Source organism: Myotis brandtii, unplaced genomic scaffold, assembly GCF_000412655.1.
Source record: "Myotis brandtii unplaced genomic scaffold, ASM41265v1 scaffold923, whole genome shotgun sequence".
Taxonomy (NCBI): Eukaryota; Metazoa; Chordata; class Mammalia; order Chiroptera; family Vespertilionidae; genus Myotis; species Myotis brandtii.
The window spans coordinates 411,762-429,177 of record NW_005371804.1 but is presented as its reverse complement, the minus strand read 5'-3'; the positions used below and the strand labels follow the sequence as shown (position 1 = coordinate 429,177).

Below are 17,416 nucleotides of genomic sequence, written 5' to 3'. Positions count from 1 at the left end.
CTCCAGAACATTTTAGAAGATAGACACCATATTGTGACTTGAAACAGATGGGTCTACTTTTCATGCCTTTGGGTTCATATATCCGGCTGCCCTCAGAAGTAAAGAAAAGGACATTTTATGGGAAGCTGTCACTATAATTTGGATAACCTGATTCTGAATTTCTCTGGCGTTATTATCCTCAGAGCTAATCCAAAATAAGATCAGAGCCCATTGGTTAGAAGTATGCAATCTTCAAACCCTGTTATGAGCATTGTAATTCAGATGCTGCTGCTCAATGGCACACCTTGGATTTTCGGAGCTCAGTGTGTGTATGTGTGTGTGTGTGTGTGTGTGGTGTCTTGGGGGAGTAGCTACAAAAAGTGGAAAATTTTGTAGTTCTTTCCCCACAAGCCATTCTTGTCCTCCCTCTTTCGCATCACTGAGGAGAGAACAGCTAAGTGGATGCCACTTATCTTTCTCACTTGAATCATGGTTGAAATACAGGGTAAAATACCGCATGTCTCCTTAGTAACTTTAAAGAAGATTTCAATTAGTGATGAGCAACTCAGAAATTCAAGGAATCGGTGAGGAAATGAGTTAGATATAAATCCAAGTAGAAATGTCATTGAATTTCCTTTAAATAATAGATTCACTCTGCTCTATCTCTTTAGCCCAGGATATCAACTAAATAGACATCTTGACAGAAGTGAATTGCATATTTTGGCAACCTTGAACACTTCTTTAATGAATGGCTGATAGACATGACTTGGTAAATGACTGTTCAGGAAGATTAACGATGTGAGAAACTAATTCTTGTTTTCTAACAACTGTTTCCTGTCTAGTGCCACCAGATCAGCCTCGGCTTACAGTGTCCAAAACCACATCTTCTTCCATCACCCTCTCCTGGCTCCCTGGGGACAATGGGGGCAGCTCTATCAGAGGTAAAAAGGAATAGGTTGTCCACAATCATTGATTAATTGTCATTATCCACAGGCTGTAAAGTGACACATCCTCATCCAATAATCTTACGTTTATTCTTCCAAAAATACATCCTATGATGAATTATTCCACATCTTCTGTGATGGTATTTGTTGAAATGCATCGTTCACCCACAGAATCCCATTCGCAAAATCATCGTGTGTCTCCTGTCTGAGTGAAAGAGTAACAAATGCAGAATAGAAAGCAAAAACAAATGTGCTAACCTCCCCCCTGAGATTCTACATACCATTTCTTCCCCATGTTGTCAATACAATATCATTCATTCATTCATGTACTCAATCATTCATTCAAGTAACCACAGTTACTGTTCTTGTACAGGAATAAATGTTGGAGAACTTAGAGTTTAGATAGAAAATGGTTGATTTGTCCAGAGCTTTTGCAATGAGTGCATAGTAGAATGGAATAAAGGAGGTTTGTAATGATGGAATGAGATAGTGTGGTAATTCTGGCATTAGTGGAGTTTGGAAAGCATCATTCTGAGCAAGTTGTAGACCAAGGAAAGGGAGACATTCCAGCTGAAGAGGCTGCAGATGCACAGAGTGAGGACTGAGTGACTGACCAAAGAGGATGGGGTGAGAGAGGGTGGGAGGCTCAGATTCCCAAAGGCAGAGGATATTCTCTCTGTGAGAAAGCAGGAAGGGTGATAAGTCAACTGGAAATACGGGGGCATTTTAGGGTGAAGCCAGTGGGCACTGAAGCCCCTGCTCCCAGCTCCTTCCAGCGCACGAGCTCGGTGCCACATCCCTTCCCAGCTTTGCACTCAGGCTGCAGCCAGGCCGGGGTGTTTACACACCACACAGATGAGAAATGCTATCAAACAGGACTCTTTTTTTCCTCAAGAGCCAGTTGTTAAACATTTATTAGCACTCCTCTGGCTGAAGGGGAGGATCTTCCCTTTTTTTAGGAAAGAAAGAGGTGAGATTATTATTTAAAAATAGTTGGATGATTAGGGGTGAGGATCATTTGTGGGTTTGAGGAGTGTGGGTAAGATTTGTAACAGCTGCCGTGTGAATGCACAGAGAGTCATTAATAGATGAACAAAGTCATTGCCAAGTGGGAGGGTGGCCCCAGCTGCAGCTAAACAGCACAAATTGTAGTGGTCACAGTTATCACAGCACAATGACTTCCTCAAGTGACTCTGGACAGCTGGGAAGAAAAGCAGATCACAGATGACAAGAACTGGTGACTGGTGGGATGGGTGCAGCAGGAAGTCAGAAGATGAGTGAAAACAGCCTCCTTAGTAACATGAGGTTCTAGGCTGGTGAGAGAACCTTTTTGTGGGGAGGAAATGGGGCACTGAGGGGAGAGTTCAAGGGGCTCTAGTGCTCTCGGCTAAAATGAAATGAAAGAAAGGGAAGAAAATGAAGTGTTGGTCCTGAAGGTGGTGGAGCGTGGGAGAGGGAGTATAGGGAGAGGGAGTACTGGCGTGTCCCAGCGGAAGGGCTTAGAGATGAAGCTGGTTTTAGTAATGAAGAGTTTCCAAGAAAAGGTAACCAGGGATCCCCCAAACACAGTGGTGGCCAATGCCATTAGCATGGGGGTTTCCATCACCAAAGCTTAGAAGAGCTTCCTAGAAGTGGTGGAGATGGAGGAGCTTAGAAGGAGAGTCCAATAGCAAGGATGTGCCGGGCACCAAGGAGGCAGTTTGGATAGAGCTGGAGCAGAAGTCAGGATATGACGGTGGGAGCAGGAGCACACAGATCCATCAGGCACCTGATTTGTCCAGATTTGTCAGGTATCAATGGAGCTTCAAGGAGTGAAGATCAGGCACAGAAGAAAAAATGAGGCTCGGGAGAGAGGACGGACACCAAGGCTGCAGAGGGTGAGAGGGAAGGCGAGGAGGAAGGAGTAGGGAAGATACTGACCATACTTGGGAGGAGGAGTCAGAGATGGTGATCTCCATGTGACAAGTTTGGACAAATGATGATGCTGCCAGTGTGGGTTTAGTCGGCTCCGTAATGTGGAAGTGAGCAGCACTTTGCCAGTGTTAAAATGGAGTTCATGGGCAAGATGGGTATAAGGACACCATGCACCAGGCAGGCTAGAGCAGCTGTGGGCAAACTACGGCCCGCGGGCCGGATCCGGCCCGTTTGAAATGAATAAAACTAAAAAAAAAAAAGACCGTACCCTTTTATGTAATGATGTTTACTTTGAATTTATATTAGTTCACACAAACACTCCATCCATGCTTTTGTTCTGGCCCTCCGGTCCAGTTTAAGAACCCATTGTGGCCCTCGAGTCAAAAAGTTTGCCCACCCCTGGGCTAGACCCTGGTTGCCTGGGTGTGACCATTTAGGAGACAGGGGACAGGGACAGGGCAGACAGGATTTGTTCACCCCAGGAAAGTGGTTGGGGTAACAGGGATGAAGGTCATACCAAGGAGGAATGTTTCAGTGACCACAGGGGCGAGGAGCATGAGCTTTAGATTCTAACATTGATGTTTGAATCTATCAGACCTTGGGATGGTCACCTAACCTCTCTGGACCTCAGAGTGTTCCTCTGGACCTTAGAGCAGTGGTTCTCAACCTTCTGGCCCTTTAAATATAGTTCCTCATGTTGTGACCCAACCATAAAATTATTTTCGTTGCTACTTCATAACTGTAATGTTGCTACTGTTATGAATCGGAATGTAAATATCTGATATGCAGGATGGTCTTAGGCGACCCCTGAGAAAGGGTCGTTCAACCGCCAAAGGGGTCGCGACCCACAGGTTGAGAACCGCTGCCTTAGAGGAAATAATCACTACTTCATAGGTTACTCGAGGTAATGTCGGTAACTGGCTGAGGACGGTGCTTCGCACATAGTTAGAGCTCAAAGAATGGCCAGTTGTTGTTACCTGTAGCAGAAGTAAAGGTACATAAAGTACATGTGACGTATTAGAGGGGTTTTTCAAACCAAGGAGAAGCCAGGTTCCCATCGCAATGCTGGGAGGGCTGCAGGGTTCGGAGCCGATTCTCTGGGTGGCTGTGAATGAGTAGAGGGTGGTAGAGAGGATCCCCACCACCATTGATAATATATCCCTTTCCTAGAGCTTTGGTCTCTTAACAACAACTCAGCTTCAGGCCGTGCTCATGCCCAAGGATCTGGCGCGTGGGCTATGAAGGGCAGCTGTTTAGGGATTGAGTGTCCATTTCCCTCTGCCCAGTCCACCTCCTAAAAGGGAACGGACAGAAAGTGGTTTTATTCTCACCACACCACCCAATAATGCCACCATAGTAATGCCGGGTGTGGCCTAAATCCCTCACTAATCATTACATCACCAGGCACTTCTCAGGCCTGGGTTAACTTTCCTGGGACCAGAAGAGATCCAATGTTCTCCCAAGATGTGAGTGTTCTGAGAACTCCTGTCAAAATGCAAACATCGGCCCTAGCTAGTTTGGCTCAATGGATAGAGCATTGGCCTGCAGACTGAAGGGTCCCGAGTTCAATTCCAGTCAAGGCACATGCCTGGGTTGTGGGCTCGATCCCCAGTAGAGGGCGTGCAGGAGGCAACTGATCAATGATTCTCTCTCATCATTGATGTTTCTATCTCTTTCTCCCTCTTCCTTCCTCTCTGAAATCAACAAAAATATGTTTTTTAAAAAGAATATATTTTTAAAAATGCAAACAAGAGCCAACTGCTGGTAGAAACAAATAACACTCTGTTGAATGATTTCTTGTCTTCTGAAGGTTACATATTGCAATACTCGGAGGATAACAGTGAGCAGTGGGGAAGTTTTCCCATCAGCCCAAGCGAACGTTCTTATCGCCTGGAAAACCTAAAATGCGGTACTTGGTACAAGTTCACACTCACCGCGCAAAATGGAGTGGGCCCCGGGCGCATAAGTGAAATCATAGAAGCGAAAACATTAGGGAAAGGTACGTATGCCTTCTTCTTACTTCTGGAGTTCCTTTGTTTTCCAGATTGAAGGGGACATTGGCATCACAAGTGCATCATATATTTGCATGTTTGTTTGTGTGTTTAAACTCTGTTATTCCCAACATGGGTTTGACTGGGTTACAGAGTAATGAGAGGGATGGCTCGTCCTTATGGAGTATTCTGGTTCTTTTATTTATTTTTTTTAGTATCTCATCTGCAGCTAAAAGAAGTGTCATTTGAAAAGTAAGGGCTTTCGTGCCAACATAAAGTGTCTATGAAATATGATATTTACCCTTTGACCTAGTGTGATCTCCCTTTCTCATCCCTAAAGTGTCTATGAAATATGATATTTACCCTTTGACCTTCTAGTATGATCTTCTCCCTTTCTCACCCTAGACCCTCTCCGTCTGTAACTTTCATATCTCCTCAAAGACCCTGCTCTTCAGGTGGGAAGTGACTGGGATAGATTGTTAACCTTTCATGTGAGGTGGGGGGTTTTTAATCTGAAACATGGACCTTCGAGAAGATGAACCCCAAGGGAAATTGCATCTTACAGTGAAATTTGCAGCCCTGGGACCCCAGGAAGAGGGAGGGCCATAGCTGTAGGGGAGTGTAGGTGAGGAGGTAAAGAGGGGGTCTTTGCAGATTTCCCTGGCATCTGCATTTGAACCAGTGCTGTGGGCTGGATGGCAGGGGTGCGAGAATCGAGCAGGTAGAGATGTTCTTGGGCACCTGAGTTTCAGATAACCTGGTGAGGGTTCGCATGGTGAGGGATGGATTTATGCAGAAATGCCATGAGGTCTCTGGGCTCTAGCATGAAGCATTCGGATAGTGAGGGATCCCTGTTGGTATTTCCCAAATCCAACCCTGTCTTCTCTGGAGTCAGGTCACCCCCGGAGACAGGTGCGCCCACTGCAGAAGGTCCTTGGGAGCCACTCAAGGACACGCATTTGTGAAACTGCATTGTTCTTCAGGGAACCAGAAGATACAGGAAAATGACCTTTACCCACCCAATGCTCCCTCTCACACCTCGGTCATTACAGGAGACAGCCCACTGGGCCATAAGGACCCTATCCATGGTGGACCAGTTGGGAGTGGCCTTCGAGCCCTACTTGTCCTGAGCTCCCTGCCGAGGTGGAGAAAGGAGCCTGAGGGGGACATGACGCCTTTGGCGGCTCTCATTCACTGTCCCATGAGCTGATCCCGTTGTGCCTCCTCCCACAGAGCCCCAGTTCTCGAAGGAGCAAGAGCTCTTTGCCAGCATCAACACCACACGCGTAAGGCTGAACCTCATTGGCTGGAATGACGGCGGCTGCCCCATCACCTCCTTCACACTCGAGTACAGACCCTTTGGGACCACGGTCTGGACCACAGCTCAGCGGACCTCTCTCTCCAAGTCCTACATTTTGTACGACCTGCAGGAAGCCACGTGGTATGAGCTGCAGATGAGGGTGTGCAACAGCGCAGGCTGTGCGGAGAAGCAGGCCAACTTCGCCACGCTCAACTACGATGGCAGTAAGCTGGCTCTCCAGCCCTCCTATCTGTGTCTTGGGACATGTGCACGTGCTCACTGTCTCTTTCCCATCTGACATTCATCCTTGGCACAGAGTGACCCCTGCCCACAGACTCCATTAGCCTTCAATGCCCCTCCCTCCAGGGCTCCCTAGCTCATTAGACCCACATGACCAGGGCTGTCATCCAGAAAGAAGGGACGAGGGCCAAGGGGACTGACATTAGGGAGTCTTGGTGTAGGAGGATGCTCTTCAGGTTGAAGGACTCTTCCCACGTGGTTCTGTGCCTTGTCTATGACTGTGCGCTAACATTGCTTTTGTTGTCTCCCACCCCTTCCACGCCCCATCCCAATCCACATACAACTTTCTGTTTTGCTCTCATTAAGCACTTAAACTGCATGTGCAAAACCAGTTTTTCATGATAAACAAGCTTGTGTTAGTCTCTGAGCAGAAATAGAGGAACTGATGGGAATAGAATTATGTCACAGGATGCTAATACATGTGCATGCATGCACATACACACACATACATATACAGACACACACACACACACACACACACACACTTAGGAAGTTTGCATGAGCTTTTTGAAAACCAGGTGAGGTATCTTGTGATACTGTATCGTTAATGATGTATCATTAGCCTTGATTTCTGCAACTCCTATTCGAGGGCCATTTATTGGTATTTGAACAAGGGCCCAAACCAGTGAAGCTGGAAGGTGGCGGCATTGAGGGCCTGCGTCTGGGGAGCTTTAGAAAGCCCCAGTAGCAGCACGTTGACGCTGCTTCCGGCAACCTGGCAGGGACGCCCCTCAGGGGCTGAATTAGGGCTTTAATCACAAGACAAAACCGGCTGCAATGTGTCAGAATGTTTGGCTTAGCTCCTCAGCGCCTTCTGTCCAATCTTCACGGATCAGAGCAGACCGCGGTGGTGGGTGACTTAGCCTAGAAAGTCTGAGCCTGAGCAAGCACCCCAATACTTGACTTACCACAGGGCAGGGCAGGTTAAGGGGTGTTCCCTCTTCTGCTATGTGCACTTGGGACCTTGTTTCATTAAAGCTCTGTAACTTCCATGGGGTACAGGCCATCCTGTCCTAAGACAAGAAGGTCCATGAACCTGAGGACCCTCAGAAACAATCCAAGGACATGAATGAGGTGAGGTGGCCTGGGACCCACCTCTGGACGTCTTGTCTTGGATTGTCCCGGATGACGGCCGATGGCTGCGTCTCCAGCATTCCAGGCCTGGGGCCCACGGATATAGGAAGGACCTCGGGTGGCAGCTGTCCGGTATTGGCCGCACCAGCCTGGGCCCACCTGTGCTAGGCACGCTGCCCCACAGCCCTGGGACAGCCCGCCCAGCTCCTGGACAGTGACCGTTATCCTGCTGGGCTCATGTTCTTCTAGCTTTCCAGCCCTCGGTTACACGCGACATCATTCAAAGCTGTCTCCATCCCACCGGCAAAGGAGCGCTTCCCACATGCTTCCCGCCCACAACAGTTTTTACTTCTTTGGTTTACACAATAAGTGACATGGACACTTACGAACACTTTCCTTGGTATCTGAGGCTGCCCCTAAGTCCTTTGCTAGCAGGGACCCACGTAGGGAGCAAGTAGATTTCTCACTTTCGATTATTGACTTTCAGTAATTGACTTCCGATAATCACAGGGACAAGCAGCTACTCTGTAATCTGTGCAGACGCCAGAGCAGTCAATGCCCCGGTCGGCGATGTGTTCGCAGCGAATTGTTTAATTAGAAACCGCTCGCGCGCAGAATGAGAAACTGGTTCTCACTCGAGCAGGGCTCTGCAGATTTTAAAAGTGTGTCTTCTACACATAAAAAATGCCATGCTCTCACTTATCCAGGATCTTAGATTATAATCATGAGAAAGTCCTGTGAGCTGCATTTAATTTCCTGAAATCGGAAATGATTTTACTACACTAAGAAATACGGGTACATTTTTCTATTTTCCTTTCGAAAGAGGACGGGTTGCTCTGAACCAGTTTCGTAGACATGGAGCTTTAATATCTCTCAGGTCACATCCGCCCAAAGAGTTTTCTTCACTTTGGGAAAAACAACCATTAACAATGAGCCTCACATCTGCACCTGTCAGATTCCAGATTCTTCCATTTCTTTATTGCCTCTCTCCTCTGCCATTTCTTTGGCCAAACGCCTCTGCTCTTTCTTGTGTTTGCCTTGACTTTGCGGACCCATCCTCACCCGTATTCCTTCTGTGCCCCTTCCCTGGGCTCTGAGCATTTGCAGACGTGGGTTTCCAGCCCCAAACACTGCCAAGTTGGAAGGACATGTGTCCTGATCACATAGAGAAACGGGTTCTGTCCTCCCTGCCCTGCTTACTAAGTGCAAGCTAACGGTCATGATTGTTCAAGGCGAAAGTGTATTATTGCACTTTTTTCTAAACCACGGGCTTCCTGGCCCTTGTTTGACATGGAGAATACAGTGGGATGGAGGGTGTTACATAAAGAAGGATGCCTGTGTTTGCATCTCTGCACCATTGTATTCAGCCTCTTCATAGAAAGCAGCTTACGGTGTTTCCTTATAATTCTAAATAATCTGAATGCCCCAGTGCTGTTTAAGTGTCTGGTCCAGAAGTAGCCTGCGTTGGGTACCTGGATGGCTCCCCTCTGAAAAGCTGTCTGTAGCTCTTTTACCTAAAATGAGAGTTTCTAAAGTACACTTGGTCTTGCACCTGTGCTGAAAAGCAAGTGGATAACCAAACGGAAGAGGACTTGGCATCTTTAAGCCGGGGTGTTTGGTGCAGTCTCCCTGCCGATCGCTTCTGTCCACTTGCCAGGACTATTGTTCCTTCGTTGATGTGCCATTTTACAAACTGGCCTCTCTCATGGCGCTAGGGGTGGCACTGCAGGCCAAGTAAGTGCATGTGGCTTTTTTAAGCATCTCGCCTGGACAGTGCGCTACTATCTGCACCCAGCAGGACGTTGCAAAATGAAGTCTCTTTCAAAGCAGTGCGCTTTGCCCTTGGTGCCGATCCCGAGCTGATGTGCTGCAGACGAAGTTGCAAATCAGGCGGAAGGAAGGGAGTGAGCGAGTAGATCAGTCAGCGAGAACCTAGATAAAGATTCCCCATCACCCCCCATCACCGCCGACACCTCGGATCACATGGCGCGATTGTTATAACCCGTCATCCCTAAAACTCCGCCATGCCGACCTCATTAACAGCCATCTAACATCACGGCCCTGCTTTCAGGTACAATCCCTCCACTCATTAAGTCCGTTGTCCAAAGCGAAGAAGGGCTGACGACCAACGCGGGGCTCAAGATGCTGGTGACCATCTCCTGCATCCTGGTCGGGGTCCTGCTGCTGTTCGTGCTCCTGCTGGTGGTGCGGAGACGGAGGCGGGAGCAGAGGCTGAAGCGGCTGAGAGGTGAGTCAGGGCTGGGCCGCCACCCATGCCCGCGGTCACTCGACTGGTCCCCCCTGAGCCAGTCCCCCCTGCCCGGCCCCGTGATGACCCTACAGCAAGACTGCAGAGCCTTTGGGGAAAAGTAGCACAACCTTACTGCGCAGTCGCTCAGAAATGGAGTGACAGTCAGTCTCCTAAACCCCAGACATGCGTAGGCAAAGACAGTGATCTCTCATGAGTTTTCAACCCCAGTTCCATTCATTTTCAGCAAGGCCAGTGATGCACCAATTAGGCTTCCTCTGAGAAGTCCTGTCAGATGTGTTCTGGAAATCAGAACTATTTTTTAAAATATGTTTTCATTGATTTCAGAGAGGAAGGGTGAGGGAGAGAGAGAGAGAGATAGAAACATCAATAATGAGAGAGAATCACTGATGGGCTGCCTCCTGCACAGCCCCCACTGGGGATCGAGTCCACAATCCGGACCTGTGCCCTGGCCGGGAATTGAACGGTGACCTGGTTCCTAGGTTGATGCTCAACCACTGAGCCACCCCGGCTGGGCAGGATGGGCACTGTTTTATAGGCAGGAGGCGGGAACTGAAGGCTGATGGTACACATAGAGCATGACAAGGCAGAAAACAAACACTTTTCTGAATCAGAAATTTGAGCTGAAGTGCAGAGTAAGAGTTTCTCTCTAACTAAGGACAAATCCTGGAGAACGGGCACCCAGGCCTGGTGAGCGAATTGTTAAATTAGAAACTCTGTTTAATACAGAGGCACCTAGGATATTAAACTCTGTGCCTGCAATTTCCCTCCCTGTTGTTACTTAACATTTCAGGGGCCCTGTAGGACTAACAGACAAAGGTCTTTCTGGGGCAGGGCCTGGCCTTTCAGAAAGTCCTAGCCACTCTCTCCTATATGGGACACTTCTCACAGTCACGGGACCATGACCCTGTCCCTCACAGGCCTTGGTTCACGGCCACAAGTGGCCAAGGCGATAGTTCTGGGACAGAGTCTTCGTAATCTTTTCTTTCTGGGACCTAGTCAAACCCGGGGGATAAGTAGAAACGGTTAAGAGGATTTTCCTATGGCAGGCCCCACCATTGTGACGCCCGGCTCTGCTGAGCGCTGGGCGGAGGCTGCGTCCAGGCCTGGCCAACAGCCCACACTTGCCCTTGCTCTGCGGTGTGAGGACAGCGAGTTCTTTAAGACACAAAACCTGTGCTGGACACGTGCGGCCCAGTCCTCCGCTTTGCACTGTCAGAGTGTTTAACGGGCCGCCTTTCGGCAAAATGCATCTCCGAGTTGTTCGCGTGTGTGGTCAGTGCAGTGGGGATCCCATCGCGCAGGGCTCTGTGTATTCTTCAAAGTGGCATTTGAGGAACAAATCTGGGATTACGCTCCCCGCTCCCCCCTCAAAAAAACACATCTGTGATATCCCGAACCTTGAGGATTCATGTGGAAAACATCGACTCCTCTGCAAAACCTTAAATCGACCACCATCCAGTTAGAGCAGCAGGACACAGTGACATTTCCGCCTGTCTTTGCCTCCCACCGCTCTCCCCTCTATGTGACTAACACATGTTGCTACCAGTTTGTCTCCACTCTGCCAATAGTTACAGTATTTGAAGTGCCCTGCACTCCATCTGTGCACTTAACCGTCCTTCCGTTTAAATCTTCTGCAGCCCGAAGCTTCCGACGCACCCCAAGCTCATTGAAACAGGCCCTATAATGCGTTACCCCCCAACCTGGTGATGTCTCAGACCCTACCCCTGCCCCAGATGTTTGATGTGCAGACATGGAACGAAAGAGCCTGGGAAGCGTGGGTTTAGTGCAGGTTGGAGACACATTATCATCTGCTGGGAATAGAACCAAAAATGTCACAAATGCTAAAATGGGGCTCCAGGTTCTACGTAAGCACAAGACAAGGAGTGATTAATGGGGAGAAACGGGGAGGTCAGCTAGGAGCTCCACGATACAGCGCCACGAAAATACATCATTGCCCGGTATGCTGAGAAATGCAGCATAAGCTGAGCTGGGCTGGGTTTCATTTCCAGTGTTCGCCAACCCTCTTTCACAGAAAAGTCTTCTGGACTGTTAGGGACATTATTATTGAGGAGCCAACAACAGACAGACAAGAAGGGTCTGTCCTTGTGGCATGCAGGCAGCCTGGTTGCATTTAGAAGACTATGAATTGCCTATATTTCATTTTTTTATACACACAGTAAGAGTCTGGATAAATGGGTTAAAGTCAAGGAAATCCTTCCCAACACTACAGCCATCTGCCAAGTTCACCTTTGCTTCTCTCCCCTGGCCCCACACTTCCTCCTTCCTTCCCAGCTACTGTTTCCCAGCTACTAGAGGCCCAGTGCATGGATTCAGGCACCAGTGAGGTCCCTCTGCCTGACCTGTGGAGATCAGGCCGAAACCGGCTCTCTGAAATCCCCTGAGGGATCCCGGATTGTGAGAGGGTGCAGGCCAGGCTGAGGGACCCCACTGGTGCATGATTGGGGCCATGGAGGAACCATGGAAGGGCTCCAGGGCATGTCGAGCCCATCTTGCCCAGTCCTGATTGGTCGGACCCCAGCAGCAAGCTAACCTACTGGTTGGAGCATCTGCCCCCCGGTGGTCAGTGCGCATCAGACTGGTCTAATGGTCAGAGGGACAATTAGCACATTAGGCTTTTATATATATATAGACTAGAAGCCCGTTGCAGTAAGAGTCACATATTAGGCTTTTATATATATAGACTAGAAGCCCGTTGCAGTAAGATTCGCATAATAGGCCTTCCTTCCCCTGGCTGCCGGCACCAGTTTTCCTCCGGCACCCGGGACCCAGACCTTTGGTCCGGCTGCAGGGGAGAAGCCAAGCCTCTTCAGTCTTCAGTATTCAGTCTTAAGTCTTAACTCTGGCCGGAGCCTTCAGTCTTTGCTCCGTGCCTGCGTATGCAAATTAACCACCATCTTTGTTGGGTTAATTTGCATAGTCGCTCTGATTGGCTGGTGGGCATAGCGGAGTACACCAATTTGCATGTTTCTCTTTTATTAGTGTAGATTCTACTTCTGACTTCAGCGCCCAGCCTCACTTTCCTTGTCGAGAGCAAGGAAAGACGGTAGAGCTGTTGCTGGCTCTTGCTGAGACACTTGGGTTAGACTGATGGGGGGCCGTGCCCCCTTGACCTTCATTCTTCATCGTTCCCGTAAGTTAGTTACTGCTTCACAAGGGCTCTGTCCAGAAAATCTGCTGGAACTGACGTTTTTACTGCAGGCACCTCTAGTTCTGGACGCCACGGTTTGTAGAGGGTCTTGGTGAGGAAAGCAATGCTTCACCTCAGGGAGTGCGGGCTTTCATTCCCCAGAAACGGATGTTCCCTTTGTGTCAGAAAAAACAGAGCCTGCACCAGGGTTTCAGGAGGAAGAAAATGCTGTGGCAGAGAGGATGCATTCATGAGGGATGCCGAGGAGCAGCCGCTTGCCCGGGACAAAGGCATGTCTCTGCAGACTTGCTTTTTTTATGTGTTAACAAAGGCTCCACCTCAAGGCTCTGAGAGGAGGGCAGCGAGAATGCCAAGTGCCAGACCCAGTTCCATCCGCTTCCCGAGGGCGAGTTTTAATGCGGATGCACTGAAACACATTCAATTCAACAAACCATTGTTATCTACCATGTGCCAGAAGCAACATTTCTTAAACCCCATAGGAAAATCCTCTTAACCATTTCTACTTATCCCCCGGGTTTGACTAGGTCCCAGAAAGAAAAGATTACGAAGACTCTGTCCCAGAACTATCGCCTTGGCCACTTGTGGCCGTGAACCAAGGCCTGTGAGGGACAGGGTCATGGTCCCGTGACTGTGAGAAGTGTCCCATATAGGAGAGAGTGGCTAGGACTTTCTGAAAGGCCAGGCCCTGCCCCAGAAAGACCTTTGTCTGTTAGTCCTACAGGGCCCCTGAAATGTTAAGTAACAACAGGGAGGGAAATTGCAGGCACAGAGTTTAATATCCTAGGTGCCTCTGTATTAAACAGAGTTCACTAGCAGAATCGCCCAATTACAACCTGACCCACATAAGGCACAGATTCTGTGCCTTGGTCAGAATGAGTTCAAATGTATTTGCAGAGTCTATGGAAAGAGTTGCTCTATACAATATTTTTTTATTGTCCAAAATAAGGACATTTCTAATATGTCAAAGTTGTCTGAGCAATCAGCAATCAGGATCAAAAATGGGAATGAGAAAATTTGGATTATAGACAAATATTGTAGGGGTTACTAATGGGCACTGTTAAAGTACTACAAGAGGCCAACTTCATACTGTTGACTTTGATTGCTAGAAATGACTAAATGTTTACAAGCAGGGTATGTTTTACAATATAGACAAGCAACCTAGTTAGGTGGATACAACAATATGTTTTTTTAAGGAAGGGCAGAAGGAAGGAAGGGAAAAAGGAAGGGGAAAAAAAGAGGGGAGAGAAAAAGAGAGAGAGAATAAGGAAGGGCAGAAGGAAGGAAGGGAAAAAGGAAGGGAAAAAAAGAGGAGAGAAAGAGAGAGAGAGAAAAAGAGAGCGAGAGAGAAGAAAGAAAATGGGACTCAAGCAATTTAGCCAACCTATATTCTCTCTTCCTGAGCACTTTACTAATTTTAGAGCATAGCGACCTCCTAACGTCTAAATTGTCTGTGAGAGCTACATTTTTTCCATCTCTAACCTTATCCAGGAGTTCAGAAGCCACAGTTTGCTTTTAATGATGCCCTGATTTTCCCACTTCTAAACCCTTTGAAGGGCAAGGTTATAGGATGAGTCACTGGCTGGGCCACGGATCCCAGCAGCCCTAACCTTATAAAAAAGTGATCCCCATGCCAAGTAATCAACTCTGGGATCACTGAAAGCTTCCTCCTTGAAGGAGTTTACCCGAGAGGGTGCAGGGTTATGTTGGCACAGCCACCACGTGCCAAGCCATAAAGCTACTTCCAAGACTTCAGATAGGCTACAGGTAAAGATCAGTGGGTGATAGAAAATGTGACCATGCTTCTGTGGCAAATGCCCTTCTTCCCTTTATTAAACTTGTTTTGAAATGGCCTCATATTATGAAGCCGGTCAGTCCAGAAGGCCATCCGCAGAGAGTATTCGGTCCCGTGGTTCTGCACGGGCACAGTGTAAGGCTGGGCCATGAGGCGTCTCCAGCATTTTCTGAGTTCTGAGATGTCAGTTATCTGCTCTGCAACTGAGGTGAAAGCTCTCCTCTGTAATGGCCTGAACTTGATGAATCTGAAGGGGGAGGAGTGTGCACCCAGGAGCCCAAGGACCCACAGACCTGAGGTGGACTTTGAGTCGATGAGGATGGAGGACACCGGTCCGAAGACCTCCGTGCATGGGAGACACAATACAGGGCGGGGCAAAAGTCAGTGTACAGTTGTTCGTGTAGAAAATAACACAATGGTTAATAAGTAATAATACAAGAATAAACTCTGTGTTCCACACACTCACAACTCTAAACCTACTTTTGCTCTGTATTTGTGGGTGAAGAAATTGGGAGTGCAGCCTGGAGACTTCATTGCCAAGCCAACAAATGTCCAAAGTGGTTTTGATGGGCTCAGAGCCATGTTCTCTGAAACTCTTGGTTTTGTGTTTTCTTCCTTCTTCCCTCCCTCCCTCCCATCCTTCCTTCCTTCCTTCCTCCCTTTCTCCCTTCCTTCCTCCTGTTCTTTCTTTCTTTGCTTAATTTCTTAACAAAACCATCCTTTCAAATCTCCAAACTTGTTAGGCAGAGCTAAGTAACAAGGGTTCTGTATTAGAGAGTGGAGGCAAAGAAATAGTGGGTGACAACAGGGCTAAGGACCAGTGAGTGAGGACCAGGGAGTGTCCTGTCGGGAGCAAGAGAGCTGGCATCCGCCATGGAGGTCTGTCCTGCCTGGTGTCTGTCCTGTCCGTGTTCGTGTTCTCAGGTGGCAGGTATCGATGGTCTTCTTCTTCGGGTATTTATTTTGTGTGTTTGAATCCCCTTTCATTTGAACATGCTGATGATTGGACATCCTTTTGCGATATTGTCAAAACTTAAATGCAGGCATATGGCCCCTATGAAATAGCTGCTTTATGACACCCATCTCAATCCCATGGAAAAGCAGGGATTGCTGCTAGGAAGCTTGCAAATAAGAATGATTGATAGATGCTAAAGTGCAGGGTAAGGTCTTCCACACCCCACACCCCCATCCCCGCCATTGGCCTTCTGTTTTTCAGGGTGTGTGCAGGTGACTGTCTAGTTGAGGCACATTCCATGTCCCTTAGCTAGCACTTCAGAAATGAAATGTTATCATGTGGCTGTGACTGAGAGTCCTCTTTTTTATAGACATATGTGAGCGTGTGAGATGTGAGGCAGCTCAGACTCTACTTGCTGGCACAGTGCAGGGCCCGAGCCTCCTGTGCCCTCTCCCTGCTGCAGTGTGCCCTGTGCCACCGTGCGGGTAGGGACGCCCACGCCATGTGCAGACCCACGGTGGGAGCGATGGTCCGTGGTCCACAAAAGGAACACAGGGATGGAGGGAGCCACGCTGGGATGCTCCTGACCCAGCTGGGGATGCCTCTTCCAAGGAACTCACTGAACCGTGTGTTAGTCAGCGGAGGGCCCCGTCTTCTTCCTCTTCCGGAGCGCTGTGCTGCACACTATCTTGTCTCCGCCTCTTACTCGCTGTGCAATTAGGTCATGTGTAAGCCTGACATCATTGTGCCCTATTTTGCTGACATGAAAATGGAAGGGAGCTTGTCCAGAATTATATATCAACTAGAAGCCCGTTGCACAAAGATTCGTGCAATAGGCCTTCCTTCCCCTGGCTGCCGGCACCTGTTTTCCTCCAGCACCCGGGACCCAGGCCTTTGGTCCGGCTGCAGCAGAGAAGCCAAGCCTCTTCAGTCTTCAGTCTTCAGTCTTCAGTCCGGCCGGAGCCTTCAGTCTTCGCTCCGTGCCTGCGTATGCAAATTAACCATCTTTGTTGGGTTAATTTGCATACTCATCCGATTGGCTGGTGGGCATAGCGAAGTGACACCAATTTGCATGTTTCTCTTTTATAAGTGTAGATCAGCGGTTCTCAACCTGTGGGTCGCGACCCCTTTGGGGGTCAAATGACCCTTTCACAGGGGTCGCCTAAGACCATCGGAAAATACATATATAATTACATATTGTTTTTGTGATTAATCACTATGCTTTAATTATGTTCAATTTGTAACAATGAAAATACATCCTGCATATCAGATATTTACATTACGATTCATAACAGTAGCAAAATTACAGTTATGAAGTAGCAACGAAAATAATTTTATGGTTGGGGGTCACCACAACATGAGGAACTGTATTAAAGGGTCGCGGCATTAGGAAGGTTGAGAACCACTGGTGTAGATGATGATGGAACTCAGGGAGCCCAGCTCACTGTCGCCTACCTCAGATTCCTTTCTGTGAAACTTTCTCAGACTTTGGGATATTCAAAAAAGAAATAGTCTGTTTCATCAATATTAAATTAGCTTTAAAAGGTTTATCAGGCCCTAGCTGGTTTGGCTCAGTGGATAGAGCATTGGCCTGTGGACCAAAGGGTCCTGGGTTCGATTCCAGTCAAGGGCACATGCCTGGGTTGCGGTTTCGATCCCCAGTAGGGGGCGTGCAGGAGGCAGCCAGTCAATGATTCTCTCTCATCATTGATGTTTCTCTTTCTCT

The 17,416-nt window shown here is 48.3% G+C and overlaps 1 protein-coding gene across 2 annotated transcripts in view; it reads left to right on the top strand.

Annotated features, from left to right (window-relative positions):
- DSCAM (Down syndrome cell adhesion molecule) overlaps positions 1-17,416 on the top strand; it is a 474,915-nt gene that overhangs the window by 415,218 nt on the left and 42,281 nt on the right. For both annotated transcript variants that reach the window (XM_014532929.1, XM_014532930.1), the window contains 4 exons: positions 822-920; positions 4,648-4,836; positions 6,062-6,352; positions 9,574-9,750. In XM_014532929.1, coding sequence (XP_014388415.1) covers positions 822-920; positions 4,648-4,836; positions 6,062-6,352; positions 9,574-9,750 — 756 coding nt within the window. The remainder of the gene's footprint in view (positions 1-821; positions 921-4,647; positions 4,837-6,061; positions 6,353-9,573; positions 9,751-17,416) is intronic.